The sequence below is a fragment of the Ctenocephalides felis genome, unplaced genomic scaffold, assembly GCF_003426905.1.
Source record: "Ctenocephalides felis isolate EL2017-DRISC unplaced genomic scaffold, ASM342690v1 CF-g0.4_SCAFFOLD_01886, whole genome shotgun sequence".
NCBI classification, from domain to species: Eukaryota; Metazoa; Arthropoda; class Insecta; order Siphonaptera; family Pulicidae; genus Ctenocephalides; species Ctenocephalides felis.
In genome coordinates, this window is record NW_020538040.1 from 87,568,132 (window position 1) to 87,582,708 (window position 14,577).

The 14,577-nt window shown below is 31.5% G+C and overlaps 2 protein-coding genes across 2 annotated transcripts in view; one reads left to right on the forward strand and one right to left on the reverse strand.

The window, feature by feature from the left end:
- Positions 1-1,827: 1,827 nt before the first annotated feature.
- Positions 1,828-9,328, reverse strand: LOC113375488 (cyclin-dependent kinase-like 5). The gene is made up of 9 exons (XM_026615421.1): positions 9,161-9,328; positions 7,456-7,653; positions 4,913-5,204; positions 4,425-4,618; positions 4,117-4,364; positions 3,533-3,901; positions 2,924-3,443; positions 2,531-2,622; positions 1,828-2,224 (listed from the first exon to the last, which is right to left on the reverse strand). Exons 1-9 carry the CDS (start codon positions 9,326-9,328, stop codon positions 1,828-1,830), a joined length of 2,478 nt encoding a protein of 825 aa, XP_026471206.1.
- The window catches only part of LOC113376811 (zinc finger CCHC domain-containing protein 24-like), a 74,671-nt gene continuing 65,174 nt past the window's right edge, over positions 5,081-14,577 (forward strand). The window contains exons 1-2 of the mRNA XM_026616874.1: positions 5,081-5,208; positions 7,512-7,668. The gene's annotated coding sequence lies outside the window, so the exon portion shown is untranslated. The remainder of the gene's footprint in view (positions 5,209-7,511; positions 7,669-14,577) is intronic.

The window sequence follows — 14,577 nt, forward strand, 5'->3', positions numbered from 1 at the left end:
TTTTCACGACGGCAACTCGCCTGTAGGCCACACCGTTGGGAATTCGAAGTTGTGATATATGGGAAAAGAACTAAGAATTTTGAGACCTTTCTAATGATGTATAATAGTTTATATGTTTTCTTTAGAGAAATATCGAATCGTGAGGAGTATTGCTCCAACCTAGCCGCACTTTGCATTTTGACAAGTTAACAACTACACAGATTGCCTTATACTGTCTAAACCGTAAAAGATACAAAAAAACTTTGTTCGTACGAAAGATGCAGAATAAAATTACGAATAAAATGGTATATAAATGGTTAGGTGTGTTCATATAATTTTCTCGAGATTTTCCGATTTTTCCGAATTTTCACGACGGCAACTCGCCTGTAGGCCACACCGTTGGGAATTCGAAGTTGTGATATATGGGAAAAGAACTAAGAATTTTGAGACCTTTCTAATGATGTATAATAGTTTATATGTTTTCTTTAGAGAAATATCGAATCGTGAAGAGTATTGCTCCAACCTAGCCGCACTTTGCATTTTGACATGTTAACATCTACACATATTGCTCTATAACATAAAAACCGTAAAAGATACGAAAAAACTTTGTTCGTACGAAAGATGCAGAATAAAATTACGAATAAAATGGTATATAAATGGTTAGGTGTGTTCATATAATTTTCTCTAGATTTTCCGATTTTCATAACGGCAACTCGCCTGTAGGCCACACCGTGCAAAATTCGAAGTTGTGATGTATGGAAAAAGAACTAAGAATTTTGAGACCTTTCTAATGATGTATAATAGTTTATATGTTTTCTTTAGAGAAATATCGAATCGTGAGGAGTGTTGCTCTAACCTATCCGCACTTTGCATTTTGACAAGTTAACAACTACACAGATTGCCTTATACTGTCTAAACCGTAAAAGATACAAAAAAACTTTGTTCGTACGAAAGATGCAGAATAAAATTACGAATAAAATGATGTATAACTCGATATATGTCATAATATATTTTTCATGAGATTTTTCAATTTTTACTTTAAATTAAAAATGTTTGAAATTTTTCGCTGACTTTAAATTCATTTTGCGGGTTATGCTTTTTTTTACAATATTGTTTCAAATGATGTAAAAAGTTAAATTAGCGAGGTGCCTCAATATGCAAAAAATTGGCCCACTCTAATATATATATATATATATATATATAAGGTTGTCAAATATCTCTCTTCCGCCTTTTTGTATTATAAACCAAGAGCAAAAAAGCGGAAGGGAGATATTTGACAACCTAATATATATATATATATATATATATATATATATGTATATATATATATATATATATATATATTTGTCATTTTAATAAACATTGATAGAATGAATAATATGAACGCAACAGTGGCTGTCAGTAACAGTAAGTTATAGGGTTAATATGATTCAGTTATATTATTCTACAAATCAATATGCCCATCAGCATATATAAATGGCAAAGAACTGTTATTCGAGTTGTATTCAAAATCATTGTTATAAAGTAAGGAAACAAGCAAAAGCATGTTGCTTGCACAAAGCTGACTTGATTCTGATTATTTCGAAGAGACTATTTATTTGGTAATTTTTTACTATCATTAATTATTAAATATATTCTTTCTTTTTGAGCACAGCAAAAATTATATGTTTTATAAACTGGCTTATGCTCAAACTCTGTCAAAATGAACAGTGTCGATGGCGACTCGGCACTGGCCAAAATGCAAACGTCGGTTGTAAAGGAATATAATGTTCTATGTTCAACAATGTCACTGATATTATTATGCATTAATCAATTTTAATAGAATATGCATAATTATTTATCTTTATTCTACTGACCTCCTGGCAAATTGGGCAGCGTGAAGTCGTCGTTCTGCTTTGTCCCACTTCGCCAAATACTCTGCACATCTGATCCTGCGGCGACCCTTCCCCGACCGCCTTTGCTGTTGGCAGGCGTAGCCCAGGCGTGTCGTTGCTGGTGCATTGACAAGGTCTGATGGGCATGCTGAGGAGGTGGATGCAGTGTCTGCATCGAATGCTGATGTATGTGCTGCTGCAGGTGTAGCGGATTATTCGTATTGCTATGAGTGATGGTGTTGTTAGAGTTTGTGCCGTTTACAGAGTTGTTTATTAACTCTAGTTGTGTTGCATCAAGGAGCAGACCACCACCAGGTGTTCGCTTTATATGTTGGCCACGAGGAACCATTGATATCGGTGATCGGTCAAATCTAGAAATAGATCAAAATTAATAAATTTTTAGTCAGAGACATGTTAAGAGTAAAAATGTTGTAACGATTATAAGTATCAGTTATAGACGCTCGCTGATAATAAAAACATTGAATCAATAGCATGCATCAATTAGCATATCTTGAATAAAATAATTATAATATAATTAATTTTTTATAAAAGATCACTATAAATAATATAAAATTAAATATTTGGGTTTTTCAAAATATTTTTTTTATAATGAAAAATACATTAAGGGAAGTAGTTTCACTCGTCAAAATAAACATCATATTATTATATTATTTTACCCATTTTGTTGAGACCGGGCAGGCGCGGGATGCACACCAGCTTTTGAAAACGGCGATCTGTTCTTTGCTTGTTGCTGCTGCTGCATAGCCATCTGAAATTTAGTTTATTTAATTTTTGTGTAATCAAATGCCATTATGAACATTTTAATGTGAGATCGACTTGTTTTGTAACTTTTCGTGAAAATGCTATTATTTTGCAAAAAATAAATAAAACATAAATAGCAAAATATATTATAAGAAAAGTGTAGAGCAGTTAGTGTAGAATATTTAGATGGTATTAAGTAAAAAAATATTTTTTTTAAATAAAAGTGGAAAGAATTTAAAACCAGATATTATGATAAATATCATGCAAATTAAAATTCTATCTATAAATCTATTAAAAAATATACTGACCAAAATTTGCTCATGCTGCGATGGGTGCTGTTGATGATGTGTACAATGTTGGGAATAGTGCTGTGGGAGGAGTTGTGAATAGTGCATATAATGGTGTGGTTTTGGTTGAGGGTGCGATTGATGTTGATGCATTTGAGAGCATTGATGCTGATGGATGTGTTGCTGATATTGTGGGTGCAGCTGATGCGGTTGGTGGTGGTGATGATGCCGATGATATTGAGCAAAATTTGAACTGTTCATTACAGGTTCCAGCATCTGATGGCAGACGCCCCCTGTATCAGGCGGTAAACTATGGAATGGTGGTGGTGATGGTGCATCCCCTGTTTCGCCGCCGCCATTTGCGCCGCTCGTCCCTTTACTACTGGTGTCCGCTGATGTGCGCCTTGTAGGTGAAGTTCGTCGAGCAGGTCTAGCTTCCATTAACATATTTGAAATTATCTGCCGCGTTAACGGATGATTTGACGAGTCTTTGAACGCGTTGGAGTTTCGTTGCAATAGTGATTGAAGTGACTGATTGAACCTTGTGAGAGTTTATTAAAAATATTAACAGGGTATGGTAAATGAATTACTATAAATTATCATACTTGTACCAAATGATTCCAATTTTACCTATATGATATTTGATCTGATTTCTCCGTTAATGTGTCAGATTTGCTTTTAGCGACGTGTTGCTGCGATAATCCCCGTTGAAGCATTTGCTGCTGTTGATGTTGCATCTGCTGTTGTTGTTGCTGTTGATGTATATGTTGCGCGTGCTGCGCTTGCTGATGGTGCATGTGCGACTGAATCTGCCCTTGGGAGTTCACCGGATCACTTTTAAGCGGCACACGTCTAGTGGGGGTGTTGTGGTTGTTATTATTGTAGAGCACATGGGTGCTTGATAAATGGTTGCTACTGTTTTGTGCCGTAGATAATGAATCCATTGATTCGATTCTCTTGCTGTGCACTGAATCGCATCCCAACAAATTGATGCGCCATCTGAATTTCGGAAAGATCGTTTACAGATACGTTTATTTTTCTACCGACGCGTTTATAAAAAAAGTGCCATAAAACAGAAATTAAAAGAAATCAGATAAAATAAACTGAAACATATTTTATTGCTTTGATAGTTAACCCTAATTTTGCTAACGATTTCGCCGGTAAGGCAACTTTTTGTTATAAACCGAAATAGATAGCCAGTGGATTAAACATACTTGTGCTGTGGTTGATCCTCAAAATCAGCAGCTTCTTGCACTTCTGATTCTACCTGGTGTAGCTGTTGAACTTGCAATTGCACAGGTACCTCTGCTTGTCTACAGGCTGCAAGAATGGCTGCGCTTTGGTGCTTTCGAAGTAATGGATTACTCTGAAATTCCGTACAAACTTTCTGTCGAAGCTCTGGTAGATATTTATCGGCAAAACCATCATGCATGAAGGCTTCGTGGCGAAGTAATGCTGGTGCCTAATAGTAGTTTTTTGTTTAATAAAATGTATTAATAGTTAAAATATTAAGTTTTATTACCTTTGGTCTTTGTAGCGGATCTAACCTGAGACACTGCTGCAACAAATCAAGAGCAGATCGGTGCCAGGTAGGAAATAACTGATACAGCGGAATTCCATTACCTTCTTCAGTCATCTGCTGAGATTGAGTTTTTCTAAATCCCTTGAATAAGGGATTTCGAGCCACAAAATGTTGATGACGCGTAGATAATTTTCCTGCAAATATAATTAGCAATATCAGTAATTAGCTTTTTTTAAATAAGTTAACACAATGTTACCAAATAATGATTACAATGAACCAATTAATATAGTTGAAAAAATATATTTCAAAAATAAGTTTAAAAGTTTTGTATAATTTATTTAATTTGTTAGAGGCAAGTACAGCATATTTCATTTATTTAACTATGCCGGTCAATAAACATAGTGTTTTTTTATCAATATTGAGTTATTGAATAGATATATCTCTATTGTCATGAATTTAATATTCCTGTATTTTATTTTAGAACTTACCAAGCATGCGAACTATTTGGAACAGTTGGTCGACATCCGAATCGCCTGGAAATAGTGGATCGCCCGACATCATTTCTGCAAAAAGGCAACCTACTGCCCAAATATCGACGGGTCCTCCGTATCTAGTGTCACCTACCAGCAGTTCTGGTGCTCGGTACCAACGTGTAGCCACATAGTCCGTGTATGTTTCGGCCGGCTGAGCGAGAGGACGAGCAAATCCGAAGTCGCAGAGCTTTACGACACCTAATCGTGAAACAAGGACGTTTTCAGGTTTAACATCTCGGTGTATCACCTAGGTAAGAAAAAGGTATTAAATATTAGTTATTAGATAGTCTAATACAGCATGTACTTACTTTATATATATACGAGGTCTGTTCAAAAAGTACCCGGAATTACTAATAATTAAATTTCGCGGGTCTGGAGTGTCTTATTGTCAAAAATTTTTTTTTATTGTGTTGGTATACATGCCCCTAAAGTATGATGAAATTTTCAGCTATATTCACTGTTTACTTTGTCTGTGGTAGTCGCTAAGGTTCGACGTGTTTTTCTGAACTCGGCGATTTTTACAATGGAAGAATTGAAAAGTCAAAGAATTTGTATTAAATTTTGCGTAAAAAATGAAATAAAGTGTTGCAAAGTGCAAAAATTCACCAGATATGGCTCCGTGTGACTTTTTCCTATTCCCAAAGTTGAAGAGACCCATGAAAGGACGGCGGTTTTCCTCGATTGAAGAAAATCGCTGAGAGTGCTCAAGGACATATCAAAAAGTGAATATCAAGGGTGCTTCGAAAATTGGAAAAAACGCTGGCATAAGTGTATTATATCTGGGGGGGACTACTTTGAAGGGGACCACATTAATGTAGACGAATAAATAAATATTTTTTTGAAAAAACGAAAATTCCGGGTACTTTTTGAACAGACCTCGTATATATATATATATATATATATATATTATTTATATATTTATTTATTTATAGCTCAAGTCGTACTCGGGCTATATTTTGTCGGATAGCTATAAATTACATAATTTAGCACTACTGCATAGAATTATTTAGTTGACTAATTAAACGTTCAGATTTGGAAGGCTGGACGATTTTGTGAAAGAGAAATAATCAAAAAGTAAATAAAAGTAAGTGAGTTGTCCACTAATATTGTGGACTTGTTCAGATTATATCCGCAGATCCAATTTCGAACTTCGAACACCTTGCAGCTTTAGTCGTATCTGTGCAAAATTCCTTACTTGTACAGGATAAATAAAAAGCATGTTTTATGTTTTTTTTTTGTTTTTTTTTAATGGTTAAAAATACGGTTTTTCTCTTCAAATGAGAATAAAAAAAATAAAAAGCCAATTGAGTGTGATTAATAAAGGTTTTATTTTCTTGAACAGTTATTCTTAGCATCCAGAAACTTAATATTTTTGTAAGTGTATTTATTACTTATGACAATTATTGTTATATTTTAGGATTTGAATAATTATGTTCGACTCGTTAACTAATAACTAAAGAAAAGTCAATGCCAGAATAAATTCAATATAGTTTTTTTTTGTAGTAGGTAAGACTAAAAGCAATAGGACTATATAAGATAGTATGATTAAGGGGAGTAAGTGTCTTAATCGTACCGATAGTACATTTTTAAAAGACGCGAAAATACATATTTCGATAAAAAATAAAGTTACAGTGATTGTTAATAAAATGTCAAATATAAAAATAGATTCGATATATACACCTAAGTCTGTTTTTACACGGTAGATTGGTTCCAGAAGAAGCCGTGTAAAAAAAAACGTGTAAAAAAAGACATTGATCTTATACAAAAATGGGTGATTTGTTCCTAATCTCTAAAACCTATTAAAATTAGTGAAAAACAAGAATTTTTAAGAACAAGAATTCATGTTTATTTTATTAAATCAAATATATAATGCTTATTTTCACAAGCATAGTAATTAATGATAAAAAAGTTATGCACTCTAATCTTAAAAGTAATATAAATTAAATGTATGGCAAGTTCAGGAACTAAAAAACTATGTTGTGAACGAAAAGAATAGGTTATTCAATTTTTAAGGTTTTTCTAAATTAGTGCTATTCACATTTGCTTTGACCAGTAAAAATTGTTTGTACGCGCTAAAGGGGAATTCACTTAAATCTTTAAGCTAGTATTCGCAAACTATCGATACTATCGATGGTTTCAGACTTTTTTCTTTCATAAATACTTTTTTGTGATATGAACATACTTCGCAAAAATTAAATTTGACAAAAAAATTTAAGTACATAAAATTTCAAATCGTGCTAAATGGAATAAAATCGTGTATATATAAATATATATATTATAAAATCTAAGCATAGAATAAACCTAACTATTACATGATTTTTTTTTTGGTTCTTTAATGTGCAAGCTATCGTGCACACCTATAACTCAAAGTATTATCGCAAACTTACTTATTAAGACCTACAGGGTACAATAAAAAAACTATTTTAAAAGTACGGTAATGTAAATTAACAACACGTTATCCATGTACAGTTAGGGTTAATGAATGTCTAGTTACTTACATTATTAGAATGGCAAAAATCCACAGCCCGTATAACTTGATAAATGTATTTTCTAGATAAATCGTCACCGAGACCTCCACCACCTCGGCTCTCCAACTCGTCCAGAACAGTGTGTTCTAGATATTCAAATACTAAATAAAATCTGCGCTTTCTGCGGAATACTTCTATCATGTTGACTAGATTTTCATGGCGCAGTTTCTGAAAATGTAGAAGGTACAATATTATAATATATCATTTTTATTTTTCAATAGTAACATTTTAATTCGACAATATATGATAAAAATAATTATTATTCAATATTTATTTAATTATTCATTGAAAATAATTTACATTTATTACTAATTTTAAAGATAATCATTAATTCTAATTATTAAAAGGATTTGTTGCATAGACATTGTACGAGTATAATAATCAGCAAATGTCTATTATAAGACAGAATTAAATATTACAGTCATGACAAACATTTGTTTTGTATAAAATTCATCGATGATGGGACATTTATAACTACCTCCAAAAACATATATTACACTACGTTTCAGTTTTTTCCCTGAGATGTTATGATAATTTCTAAGTAATTTGGGAACGCTGATTCTAAAAAAGATAATAGAATTTTCCTAACAGCTCTAGTTTTCGAGATAATGTGCTAGTTTTACCTCTGAATACAATAAAAAATAACTCATATTTTTTTATGCCTTCAAAAGTCTCTTGTTGTATGATTTTTGACCAAGGTCTGACCATTTCAAAATTGAATTGCGCAATCAAGATAACACATGGGTTCTTCGTACTATGTAAAAAAGATGTGTCAGACAAGGTCTGACTTTGTCGTATGTTCCAACAATTTTCAGGTATCATGTGAAAGTCCCATCTTGATATCGCTCCTTCAAAGTCCTGATGTCTTAGATTCTCTCGCCTTGCTTTTCGCTAACATCTATAAGATTTACCAAAAATCGATCTGAATTCAAACATCAAACATAACAGTTTTTAACTCTTCCTGCGTTCTGTTTTAACGTTGATCTCTAAATCCATTACATGGTAGGCAGAAGATGGTGTTGTTCTAGGTTGCTCATCAATAGCCTGGATAAGGATCGTGTATCTGATTGTTAGAGGACCTCAGTACCTTTGGGGTCACGATTCGGGACTATATGCTTCTAATGCCAGAATTTATTCTATTGACATTTAACACAAAGAAGAAACAGTCGTCGTGGCAATTCTGAAGTTTTTTTTTCTAAATGACGAGGGTATTAAAATTATGCCATTTCTTTTTCCTTTTGGATAATAATTTGAACATAATACACATCTTTTTTACATAGTACGAAGAACCCATGTGTTATCTCGATTGCGTAATTCAATTTTGAAATGGTTCTAATATAATATCCCCTTACGCTGTTCCATATAGGTTTCCAGTATTTGTCGAAAACATATTAACCACAGATGTAACAAAAACTATCTGGATTAGGCACACAACATCTTAGAGTCGAAGCCATACCGAAAACAGTAGATAAAACTTTTAGTTATTTGTTAATTAATAATGCGATAATTATAGGGGATAGTTCTCTAACACTGAAAAACTGGAGATGTAGCGGATAAAAGTAACGTATATTTGAAATCAGCGTTCAATTCAAAGTTTGTTCAAAATGAAAGTTTGAGAAAAAATACAAAAGTGCCATTTCAGTCGGGCAGTGTTATGTATGATTAAATATGTTACCTTCAACATGCGAATTTCCCTGAGGGCCATCTTTCGAACGGTCGCATCTTCTTCGGTCTCCAAAAACTTCTTGATGGCAACTATTGTTCCGCTCTCCCTGTGTCTGCACTTCATAACGAGCCCATAAGATCCCTCGCCGACCACCGCAAGCGTGTCGTACTTCTCCATGTTTTATTTTTTTTTTTAGTTTAGTTTATTCTTGACATACAAAATGATAATTAGACCCAGGTGTCCAGACAACACTTCTCTTGTACGACGATGATTCGGTAACTTGGTACTTGTTTCTGAACGATGTTAAATATTTTTTTGAAAACAGTAATGGTTTCGTTCTGGTTACGTTAAATTCAAAATCGTAGCGATGGGGTTTCTGTTGGCCTGTAGAATTTTCCTGAAAAAATTACATGATCAATATGAATAAAAATATACCAAGAAATATAAATTAATAATTTTGATTTTGGAATAAATTGAAAAATTGAGTTTTTATTTTAGTTTCATAAAAAAATATTGTTTTTTGTTCTTTTTTTTCTAAACGAAATTAATCTGCTTTAATTTGCGGCATTAAAAAAACGAGCATGTTAGTTAGCATATTTATCGCACTATAAAATACAAAATACCTACTAATAAGAGATACTACTGATTATACATCCGAAAGAAAGCATAGCATACTATTCATAATAGGGGAACTAGGAGTTACCTGTAATAGGGATTACTAGCAACAGGCGTTTTTCAATCGGATCTTAATCGATATTAAAATATTTTTTGGCTCGATTGGACATGTAAATCGTCCTACATAATATTGTCATAGCTACTGTTCCGCAGGCCGACGTAATAAACAGAACTGTGCAGGTTCGTTATTTTTAATATGAATTTAAAAAAAATCACACCTGGGATTAATTTTCTTAAAAATTAGTAAAGAATAAATTATCTTAGGTGTTACTGTCATTTTTTGTTGTTACTACTTAACTTGATAGGTGTTAAAACTATCTCTAGGCACGAGGGAAGTTGTAACAACGTACTTGAATGATTGTGAACAAAATGATTGTGAAATATTGCACAATAGTTGTGGAATAATTTTTACTTGATTCGGTAAAGGAATAGTTACAGAAATCGTTCATTTTTATTTAGTAGAAATATAATTGGTGATTCTGGAGATATATTAATTTAAAAAAAACTGTTACAACAAGTTTCTAGCACCCCTACATGTATATAAAAATTAATAATTATAATTATGATATGAGGCTTATACTTTTGAACTAATGATCAATAAACTGCGTAAGCATTTATTAGTATTTATTTGTTTACTTAATTAAAACACCGATATTGACAAGTAGAACAAATTCAATTTACTAACGATTTGAAAGATTTACTAACATTTAACATTTGAAGACCTCTTATTTTTAACCGAAAATCTAGCGTGGAACATATGTTGCCAAAATAGCTTTGATAATGATGTAAATTATGCTATACGCATGTGTACAATATTCTAATATGTAACTTATATTTCGTACTATTTTCTATCGTATGCGACGCTATTTTACGAAATTCATTATATGACTATGTATTTTGTGTATTATTTTCATTCGTCACGCGATTCAATATTTGTATTAAAACCACACGTGTAATTACGTGTAATCGTAAAAAAATATTCATATTAGAGTTATCAGACTCTGAAAATAATTTTCCTAGTTTTATCTTGGTTGCTATATAAAGTTCTGAAATAATAAATTTAAATATATTTCTGCGTTCAAGGACTAAAAGACTCGACAGTTGTTAATTAAAATTCCGAATTATTTAAAAGCACAGTAACTAATTGTATACATTAATAATGAGGGGATCGATATTTTCAAGATTGACTAGAAGTACAATGTCAATGCTAACTTATGTAAGAACTTATGTAACATTGAATATTATAGGTAAAATCACGCTCTATAATTTAAACTATAACTCATAAAACGGTAACTGTTTGATGGTATTATTAATACAACAATTTATTGCAAAATGACAGTCAAGATGTGAGGAATTAATTATAATATAAAATGATTTTATTATGAAATTACATGAATTTTAAACCGTGTTGAAGCAAGAATAATTCTTTAAGGCTATGCAATAAACTATAGTTATTAGTTAGTATAGCTATAGTGTTCATGCGCGAAGTATAATGTCTTCATAATCAACATTATAATTTTGTGTTTAGATTTTTAAATAGAGTAGAATATTAAGTTCCAGTTCTAGCTAGTAGGGGAGAATGAGTACGGTTGTGCCACAGTTATTATTTATCAGTTTACCAGTTAGCTGGGAGAAAAGTGAATAAAATGTTAAATTAAACATTTGTTTGTTGTCAAGCAGTAGTGACAATTTATCTATTTAATATTTATTTGGAAAGGACAAGAAATATATGTCACAACCGTACCCAACGCACACTTTTGAAAACTAATCATTTTTATGACTGACAATTGTGAGCTAAATTATCGAAGCAAAAACTAATTGCTGGTAAATAACTACTGATGTTCAACTTGCAGCAAAATAACTAAAAAAATCTATCTATATACAATTAACAGTTACGATTAAAATAATTCGAACATAAAAACTTACTATAGACTCTTCAAAAGCAATATGGTCTGCAAATCATATTAATTTGAATTAATTAATTAAGACACTGACAGAAAGCAATAATGTAACTTGTTCAAACAATCGTTCATCTTTCTCCCTTTGGACCTTATCTCAAAATCAGTATAATTCAGCTGTTATGACGACTATCGTGTCACTATCGTACCCTGGCACAACCGTACCCAATCTCCCCTACCTTATGTTTATGTCGACGATAAGCTATATAAATTTCATATTAAAATTTGAACTTCAATTCTCGTGATAATTTAAACGTCAGTCAATCTCGAAATGAAACCGTTTTAAACTAATATATTATTGTAAATATATATTGTCAAAAAAATATGTCAAAAAAAATATTACATGAGACAAATAATTATTTGCAAATTATTACCTTGTAACTCCAAAATTTTCGTCTTAAATCCCGATTTATTTTTTTGATTACATGCTATGTATTTTCATTTAAATTTTGATATAGGATATTGTAATTGGAAGGGAAAATTTGTATAAATTACTGAAGATGTATCAGAATTTTGAATAATAAAAAATGAACCCGAATTTTGTTTCACGGTTTATTTTGACAACCAGCTTGTAATCGAAATTGTTTCAGACGAATCGCGGGATCGATGAACCGATGTCATTGCGATCAAATGATATGTGTACTATGAATTATTCGTACAGCATAAGATCCTTCAACTGTAGACTGAAACTAGTGATGCATGGCATCATGCCTTAAGGCGAATTGCTGGAATTTCCCGTATCGTAACGAAATGTTCGAGGAATATTAAATGTTTTCAAATAGATTATTATAAATATTGTAACATTGTCTAATATTTATAAGAATTATATAAACTGAATTGCAAAGTTGAAACTATTTGTTTAAAGTATATTAGAACTTTAGTCAGAATTAAAAATAAAATTTGAATTATTTTCGATATACAAAAAAAATTTTTTTCGAAAAAAAAAATTTGAAAAAAAAATTTTTGAAAACTTTTTTTTCCAAAATCAATTATTTTGTTATAACAAGCAGAAAGTTCTTTGAATCATTTAAATCGGACGCTTAGTTCTTTCAAAAACTGCCATGTATTGCACATTTATTTCCGTATCTTCGAAATGGCTGGGCCTGTCTTTGCCAAAAACGAATAACCACTTTTCCCAATCATTACAAATTGAATGTTTTTTAGACCATTCAAATCGGATGCTCCGTTTTCTCAAAAACTCAATTTCTATTTTCAGTACTCTTTGCTCTTTATCTCCGTAACTGCTGGACCTGCCTTTGCCAAAAACTAATCAGCACATCTCCCTATCAATAGGAATCGAATGTTTTTTAATCCATTCAAATCGGTTGATCCGTGCGCCCGAAAACGTGAACGAAAAAATGCGGACACACAAAACACACACCACATCCATTTTTTCTAAGGTATGCCAAAATGTTTAGAAACCTTCAAAACGTCGAGAAATGCAAAAACTTTCAATTTCGATTTTTGGATGATTACAATAACTTACCCTACGAGAAGTTAACTAGTGATGCATGGCATCATGCCTTAAGGCAAATTGCCGGAATTTGCCGTAGCAAAAATTAAAAATTTTAAAAAAGATTCAATTTTCTTCGCCAAAAGCAAATCGGTTGACTCGTGTTCCGGAAGTCGTCGATGAAAATTTATATCCGCACACACACGCATGCATACACACACATACATCAATTTTTTCTAAGGTATGCCGAAATGTTCAGAAACCTTTGAATCGTAAAGATATATAATAATTTTCATTCTCGATTTTTTCGCGATTATTATAACTTACTCTACGGAAAGTTGATGAGAACGTGTTTCAATAACAAAATGTATTAAAACCGATGTATTAAGATATTTTTATATATTAAATTAGGTAGTCAAGAATATGTGGTTATTAACACAAATTATAACAAACATAACGAAGATTTAATTGTATTGTATTGGCTTCTGCAGACATGTTAACTACATAAAATTAATTCCTTCGTTAGCATCATGTTTCATAACTGCGACTAATAACTGCTAACACCGTACCATGGATTAGGGAATGCAATACCGGTATTCCGCCCCAAATTTTTGGTATTTTTACATAAGCGCTAGTTGATACAATTACACTCGAGTTAAAAGTTCTCGGAACAAATTTATTTTTAAGTTCCATAATCGCATAAATAGATATATCTTAGAGTGGTTTTATAGTATAAACAAATGTCAAAATATCATCTCAGCTCGTCATTAAGCTGAATATTTATTGCTTCATATCGTGTTACAATAAATAGAACCGGACTGATAGATAATGATGTTTATTTCATCTTATGTAAAAATGTATCGATTTTTTAAGGTGACATCTGCGCCAAAATATTTTATATCAAAAATACTCACAATTAATTAACAATTTAAAGATTACCACTGCGTAATCAACTTTTTTGTGAAAAAATTATTTATATTAATCATAATAATTACTGAATATTTTTGTTTTTTATTACTAAGAATTTTAAATAAAAATACTCAACAATTATAGTACGTTGTTACATTCAATGTATGTTATTATTTATGTTGATAAAGTATCGGATCTTAAATTAGTACATAAAAATTACTGTTTTAAAGTCTTAAAATAGACTTAAACTTAAAAATTTAAATGCATCGGATACAGAAAATACAATTTATTATAATAATATAATACGATCTTTAATCATTTGATGATTTAATGATTTTAGTCAAAAGTATTCAATATACTCGATAATAATGATGAGTTAATTAAATTGGATATAATTTTGAAAAATTATTATTAAAAAAAATCTCATTGTT

Coding starts and splice junctions, on each gene's coding strand:
- LOC113375488 (XM_026615421.1), bottom strand. CDS start 9,328: ATGGAGAAGTACGACACGCTTGCGGTGGTCGGCGAGGGATCTTATGGG. Junction 5,205..7,455: donor ATTTTTGCCATTCTAATAAT/GTAAGTAACTAG, acceptor TTTCTTACCTAG/GTGATACACCGAGATGTTAA. Junction 2,225..2,530: donor GCCCGGTCTCAACAAAATGG/GTAAAATAATAT, acceptor ATCTATTTCTAG/ATTTGACCGATCACCGATAT.